This window comes from Corvus brachyrhynchos, unplaced genomic scaffold (assembly GCF_000691975.1).
Source record: "Corvus brachyrhynchos isolate BGI_N302 unplaced genomic scaffold, ASM69197v1 scaffold126, whole genome shotgun sequence".
NCBI classification, from domain to species: Eukaryota; Metazoa; Chordata; class Aves; order Passeriformes; family Corvidae; genus Corvus; species Corvus brachyrhynchos.
Genome location: NW_008239283.1, coordinates 8,986,626 through 8,994,248, shown reverse-complemented (window position 1 = coordinate 8,994,248; position 7,623 = coordinate 8,986,626). Strand labels below are relative to the sequence as shown.

The 7,623-nt window shown below is 46.0% G+C and overlaps 1 protein-coding gene across 1 annotated transcript in view; it reads right to left on the bottom strand.

The window, feature by feature from the left end:
• Nucleotides 1-3,498: 3,498 nt before the first annotated feature.
• NIFK (nucleolar protein interacting with the FHA domain of MKI67) overlaps nucleotides 3,499-7,623 on the bottom strand; it is a 6,419-nt gene continuing 2,294 nt past the window's right edge. The window contains 5 exon segments of the mRNA XM_008638297.2: nucleotides 3,499-3,937; nucleotides 3,940-4,084; nucleotides 5,292-5,372; nucleotides 6,057-6,268; nucleotides 6,970-7,130. Coding sequence (XP_008636519.2) covers nucleotides 3,885-3,937; nucleotides 3,940-4,084; nucleotides 5,292-5,372; nucleotides 6,057-6,268; nucleotides 6,970-7,130 — 652 coding nt within the window. The 3' untranslated portion in view covers nucleotides 3,499-3,884.

The following is a 7,623-nucleotide window of genomic DNA, read 5'->3' as shown; positions in this document are numbered from 1 at the left end:
ACAGCTGCTGCCCTTGGGCAGGAAGGGATGTGCCTGCATTAGCAGTGCCAGCAGCAGCCTGACACACAGAATGGCCTCCCCACTGTTCCAGCAGCACCCTGGGGTGGTCCCCAGCATATCTCTGGTTAAGAAGTGCACATTATTGGTGCCCAGAGTTAGACATTTCAAGAATTTGGAGTTTAGATGTTTTTAGGAAAAGAGGATGTGTTTGAACACCTTGGACAATGAAGGAGTCTGGTCCAAGAGGATTTGTGGATATTCCTGGAAAACACATAATGGAGATCGCATTCACTGTACTCCTGTTATCTGCTTGCCCAGCTTTCACCTGCAGCACCCTGCCCAGGGCAGGGATGTGCTCAGCACCTCACAAAGCACAGCCCACCCCAGCCAGCTGCATCGCACAGCAAAGTGAAAGCCAAACACGCCAGCACTCTGAAGGGAAAGCTGCAAGAGGGGGAATTTGCTGGAGCTCCCCTCTGCCTCGCTGGTGCATTACTTGGAGAGGAGAGCATGTCACCCCTCAGAGCCATGCCCAAATCCTGCCTTGCACCATGAGCCATTTGCAGACAGGTTTTAAACTTGTCCCCCAGGGTTGCAGCCATTTCCAAAGCCAGATATGCAAACAAACAGGCTTGGTACTGGCAAGAGCAAGTGTCACTTGCCCAGCCTGCTCTCCTCCTTCACTTGGCTCACGAGCAAGCAGCAGCACTTGGACTGTGATGGCAGCACACTCCTCATGCTCTGTGCAGCCTGGGCATCCCACAGCACATCTAAAAGGCAAAACAAGTAGGAAAACATAAAACTGCATATTTAATTTTGAGCAGTCTAACCCTGCCACATTCACCAGTATCTTTTTCTTGAGAGGTGAGCATCGGTTTCATCATTCCTTTTTCCCCTCTATCTTGCAGCCAATTCTGCTTTTCTCCCCCACCCTCCCTACCCCCCCATTCTTCTTTTACTTCCAGTACTTCATGTGCCAGGAAATGGTGAACACTCTTAAACCCTGCTCCCTCCTGCAAAACAGAGAAATTGTAATAAATGAGTGCAAATTAACAGGCTTGGCTAGCACCTAAGTTTCTCAAGCTTGAAAGCAGTAGCACATACATGAGTGTTCAGCAAAACAGCTCCACAAAGTCATTCATAACTGAAAGGCAGAGCACTTGCAAGTCATGCCTTGAAACCACCGCCTCAACACTCCTAGCATCCCAGTAAAAACAACTCAGAGCCTGCCCTAAAATCAGTGGCCAGGAGGTTTGTGTTTGTCCAAGATGTACAAACAAATGACTGGAGAGATGAGAAAAATCAGTGCAGGGACTGAGGCATAACTCATGACACAGCACATCTGTCCACTTGCTATGGAAACTATGTTTGGCAAGTATCAGGTGTCTGAATTTCTGCTTACGTACATCTCCCTGGACAGCAGTATATTAATAACACAGGCAGCCTAAAAACAGAAACTATCACCAAGAAAAGCTGCCCTTCTGCCGAGAGTTCCTTGCTGTAGCCTAGGTATTGCTGTGCTTTCCTCCAACAACACAGACTTTTGCTTCCTTGCTTTTCAGAATTGCCATCTAAGCTGATCTCAATTGAAGGAAGATGAACAAACAAAAGGAAAGGAAAGAAAAATTACAGCAGGAAGCAACCTTATTGTTAAGCACAGTTTTCTTGAACGTCTTCCCATCAAGGCTCGCACTGCTATGTGACTCTGGAAAGCCAGCAGCAGCCAGGGTTTCAGCTTAAAGGCACAAACCTTTCCAAGAGACCTGCAGAAGCCGAAGTCCCTCATGCAGGACACGCAGGAGCTCATGCAGCCAGACAGGACGGCCCTGGCACTGCAAGCAGCATGAGAAGCCACTGAGTCAAACATGGAAGAAAGCAGTGAGTGGACACAGGCAGGGGCAGAACACTGGGCACAGAGAGGAGCACAGCAATAGAAGCAGAGTGGGAAGAAAGCAACTACAGGCTCAAAATGCAGGCCAAGGCATTGCAATGGCAAGCACAGGAATGGAGATGCTCAGGCTTCGGGGAATGTGGAACTGCACCAGAGAAGTTACTCTAGATAAACTAAGTTTCCTTAAGAGCAGCTTTAATTTGGCAGCCTAGGAAGGAGCACTTGTGGCACAGAAATGGGCATTTTTGGTTAAGATCAGTATCAGGTTTCTCGTGTGTTCTCAAGCTGTGTTAGAGACTCGTGAGTCACACCAGTGCAGCCGTTCGTTCCACTCTGCCTGGAGAGGACGGGTTTCCTTACAAGCCCAGCAACCCTTGTGCTGCAGCATGTCCACACAGCTGAGTCGTGTGTCAGGAAAGGCAGCTCCCACCAGGAGAAATGCAGCCACATTTCTGGTTCATCCTGACCCAACAGCCATCTTTATGTGCCCAACACAAAGTCAGGAACACGGACTCCAAAAGAAAACTGTCTGTTCTGGGCAGATGCATTTTGCTTCTTTTCTGCTGCTCTCTGCTGTATGACATCAAGGTAGAAGTTTTTCCAGAGCTACACATCAGATACAAACAGATAAGCAATTTCTGCCAACCATTGTGATCATGCATATCTCAAACCTTGGCTGAGCATGTATTTCCCACGGGTTTGGGGTGCAAGCACTGCCTGCTTCTCATGAAACAACGCACAGGGAAGGAAGCCTGCAGATGTACACAGCAACACTTCCATTAAAAGGCAAGGTTGGTGAAGAGATTTCCCTGGCCTGCCCAAGGTGACGAGCATTTGGCATAGAGATGCACTCATCCAAGTGGCTTCCTCAACAAGGGAGAATGATCTAATGAGTCACCAAGACAATGTCATTATGACCCCACGATTATTCCAGTGATCAGGACAGACAGATCAGAATCAGCAAGGACAATGGTTTAGATTAATTTTTCTCTGCCAGGACTTCAAGTCTTAAAATAGCCAAGGAGTTAGTGCCAGCCACCTACCTAGCTGGTTATTGTCACCTGGGCTTTCCTCTGAAATCTTCTGCCAAGCCTGACCAGCAGCCAACAGCATTAGAGTGTTTAATCTCAGACAACAAAAGATGAAGGCTAAGTATGTGCACAGAACCCAAACTGGGATTTCTACAGATCTCAGACTTGTATTAAAATCCAAATTCTAACTGCACAGTCAAACTGCCTGTTCAAACAGGACTGGATATCTGCCATCTGCAATGACAAGCCAGTTGGAACAAGAATGAATCTTAATGCATCACAAAAAGCTACGCTCAGTTCTCTGAACTCATACTACTACTGACAAAAACCTGCCTTTGCACTCCTGGTTATTACAATATTTCAATGTGCTTATCACCCCCTGGAGCAGAACATACCCTTGTTTCATGCAGGCAGTGAAACTAAAATGCAGTGACAAACAGAACTGCCAGCAGAAGAACCCAGACTGCTCTGATTATTGGTGCATCTTCTCGAGAGCCTCAATTGCTGTGAATATATGAGAACTCACACAAAACACAGACATTCAGTTAAACAGAACAACCATTACCAAGAGCCAAGAAAGTTGGAAAATGGTAAATTTTTTAATAACTTGTCATTAGTTATAAATTTAAGATACAGTTGCTTGCATTAGCAAGCTCTGAATGGACAGCCTCACATTTTCTTTTCAAAAAATGAGCGCTAGACACGAGTTACAAAATTAACTGAAGGTTTTGGCACGACTGTAGCTGTGTCACAGCATGGGCACTTGTGAGCACAAAGTCAAGAAAATCTTCGTAGTCAGAGAAGACCATAGGTCCCTTCATGGCTAAACCAGAGAGAGAGGATTTGTGAACAGAGTCCTTGCCTAAGAAAAACTGAACCAGTCTAGGCAGGATGAACCAAACCAGGGCAGCAGACCCTGTAGAAGCTCCACCTCAATAGTTTTTAAGTTGAGAAAAACATGGCTACAGCCGCAAAAATTTTAAGTCTGTTTCTGTTTCTTCAGGCTTGGTCTTTGCCTTGGCTGCTTCTTTGGTCTCTGCACAGCATTCTTAACACTGGCAGAGGGAAGCCTGAGAGTTATTTCATCATCCTCCGTGTCATCATCCACCTGAGCAGCTTTCCGGCGCTCGAGCACTGCTGGAGTACAGACTGGAGTAGGATCCTGAAGAGATCAGAAAAACAGGGTTCACTGCAAAGCCATCTGCCAGAGAAAGTTGTCACTGGCCCTGTATTACCACAAGACAGCTCAGCCCAGCTCTCCTTCAGGAAATTGTTTTAGTTTTATAACTAGCTACTTTTGTAGACATTATTTCTGTGGACAGAAGTGTCACCTTCAAAGAAGTGTATGTGAACGGCAAATGGAAATTAATTCACATTTTCTAACGTGTTGTAATGCACATTTGCTTTCTAAACTTTCTATTTCCTGACTCAAAGCATCAAGAAAGTCAAGTGGAAGAGAATCAGGGCAAGGGACGGGGGGAAAGTATACTTGAGCCTGGCATACAGAAATGCCACATTCAAGTTCACAGCAGAGCTGAAACATCCCAGCTTCATTACCTCAGTTAAGTCCTCAGAACTCAGATGAGAGAATGTATTAGTTATCCTGTCTTCCTCACAACCAGCCACGTCCCAATTATCACAAGCAAATCCAGTAATAATAAAAATCCCCAAACAAACACCCCCGCCCCCCCAAACTCACAACAGTGATGAAACAGAACAGAAAGGTTAAAGCCTTACAGCGTTTTTAGACAGTCAGTATCCCAAATCTCAGTGCTGGTGATCTGAACTTCCCTTTCATTCTACTGCTACTTTTCCCTGGGATTTGTTTCCAAAACACCAAATACCATGCATGGAGAGCATGGGGTAGGAGGGACAGTAGAGTATGGAAATGGGGACAGACAGCACTAAACTACATTAACAATTCAACTTCCTTTTGATCAAAACAGGCTGGCACTGTAACATGGTCCAACAGAAGGATTCCGTCAAGGAGATCACATCATGTCAGTTCAAAGCACAGGTGCAGGGGGTGTACAGGTGCCTGTCCCCAGAACCCTGCATTCCCCCAGCCTCAAGGGAGTAGAGGCTGACACACCGAGGGACTGGCACTGCTGGTTACAATGTGCTGAGCAGAAGCCTTTGCTGCTGAATGCTCCCACGGGAGAAAGAAGCACGAGGATTCAATCACCCTCCCCGGTTGAAGAGTGTTAATACATCTCAAAGGAGCTACTTCTAGCACAAACATCTCTCAAGCAAACAATGTCAAGGTTTTTGTGTGTTGAAATCAGTATGAAGGTGCCAGCTGAAGACTTTAAACATCCACCCCAGTGTGAATGGTGGTACTGGACACCACCAGGACTGGTCCGTCTTACCTGGCTGCTCAAAGAAACATTCAGTTTTGCTTTCTTGGCTGTTTTAACTTTTTTTCTCTTTTTGGCAAGTGCCTGTGCAGCCTAGGAAGCAAGACAGATCAGGTGGATCACTACATGCTTGTGTGAAGATGCGAACACTTAACAGCTCACAGGTTCCTTTGTTTCATAGCTACGAAGTCTTTGCTATAGCAAATAGGTTTAAAGTAATAAACTGACTGACACAGAGGTGGTCTGGTTCGAACAAAAACACTCAAAGCAACACAAGAAAAGGTGCTACTGTGCATTTTAAAAACACTCCACATTAAACAGCATTAATTGCTTACAACTGAAGTACATGACCCAAGCACTCTGCAGAGGAGGAACATGCAGGGGCTGTGGATGGAAGTTCTGGTCTTGGGACCTGCTTTCAGACCCCCTACCCTGCCAAAGCCTCCCACAGGGCTTGGGCAAAGCCCCTCTGTTCTTTGGTGATCTGCACTCCAGTATTAAACCACAGAATATCCAACTGCTTGTACCAACAGAAGAAAAGGAACATCTCTCCTCTGTTGTTACTTATTTACTTCTCTACAGGCACATGGAGTGCAGCCCAGCCACAGCACCCCACTGAATTCCTGGAGCTTCTATACAGTTCCTAACACACATGAGCCTCCCTGGGGCTCCAGTGCTTTTGCCAGTTCCACACAAAACACATGATTTCCATGTATTCAGCACAACCCTAGAAACACACCTTGCTTAACACACTCATTGAAACAACACCAAACTTACAAATCCTGGGAAGTCATACTCGAGGCCCTTTTCAGCCAGCTTCTTCCGTAGAAGCCTCTCCTTCCGCAGCAGGCGCTTGGTCATCCTGGCTTTCTCCACGAGGGAGCGGATCCTGTTGTAGCGCCGGACAGCCGGCTGAGAAGGCTTCCGAAAGATCTTGTCACAGTCCTTGAAGAGGTTTTCATGGACCTTTTCGGGAGGTATGAACTGACCTGTACCAAAGACAGACATGGGATTACAGCAGAGCTCCCCTTCCCGCCAAGGGCGCTCACACAACACCATTCATGGCTACAACACCGTGCTGGTGCAGCGATTCAGGAACACTGAACTGGGCACTGCATCCTCAGCCAGTAAGAGAGATGGATGGATGGATGGATGGATGGATGGATGGATGGATGAAACACTTTAAGAGTTTCACCCAGAAAGAGCAGAGAAAATTGTTTTACAACAACATAACCCCTTACAAAGCAAGTAATTCATAACCCCTTACAAAGCAAGTTTTACTGTCACCATGTCTGAGAAACTCAGTGATTTAATCAATCTTTTAATCAAAAAAGCCCCTCATGTGAAACCTCACAGACAACAGCTGCAGCAGGTACAAATGCCAAGGAGTTTCCACATGAAAGGAACTCTGTGTTTGCCTCTACACCAAACCCAACCATACCCTGAGATTTCATGCTACACAATCACACTAAGAGCAGTATCAGCCCTGAGAAAAAGACAGCAGTAGTGACCAAAAGGCTGCTGAGCATGCTCTTTACACGTGATGAAAAGCTCAGCCCCGCAGAAGAGATTTTTGGGACAAAACTTCATTAAAAAACCCTAAGATTCTATGCACAGTTGAAAAAGATAACTGAAATAACTACAAGTTTCCTTTGCATGCTTGAGGACTTAAAATTCAGCTTATACTTACACTTCAGCAGTCTCTCAGAAAACAGGTAGTTGTTCATTGTGTCTGCAACAATCTTGGCCACATCATCAGACTCAAACTCCATAAATGCATAGCCTTTGCTGGCTCCAGTCTGTGAGTGACGAGACAGAAACCTGAAACAACGCTTTGCTACCTGAAGAGCTCTATTAAAATTATTTTATTCTTCCAAAGTCATAGCCCATTCTCAGCTAACCACAAGTAGTTTCAGAAAGCTCACTGAAATTGCGAAAAGCATCAGATTTAGTCCTAAACTGCTATGACATTATTTGTAAAATACGTATTTGCACACAAAACAAACTGCTCACCAGTATCTATACTTGTTAAAAAAGCAAAGCTGCCCTGCTTGGCTGCTGTTTGGCTGTTCCATGCTTATACAGCAGTCTTATAATGTGACAGCAAACCCAGAAGTGAGAAGAAATTAGATTTATCGAATACAAAACAACAAGTAAGTTAGAACAGAGGCACTCACTTCACGTTGGTACGTTGAACTGGTGCACTCAGGCACTATAAATTCACTGGAGTGAATTTCTTTTAGGAAGAAAGGACCACAAGAGCCGCGGCCCAGCCGCTTCCAAGTCGGAGACAGCCCCCGGCCCTGCCGGTCCGACCGGGCACAGCCCCGCCCCGTCCCACGTG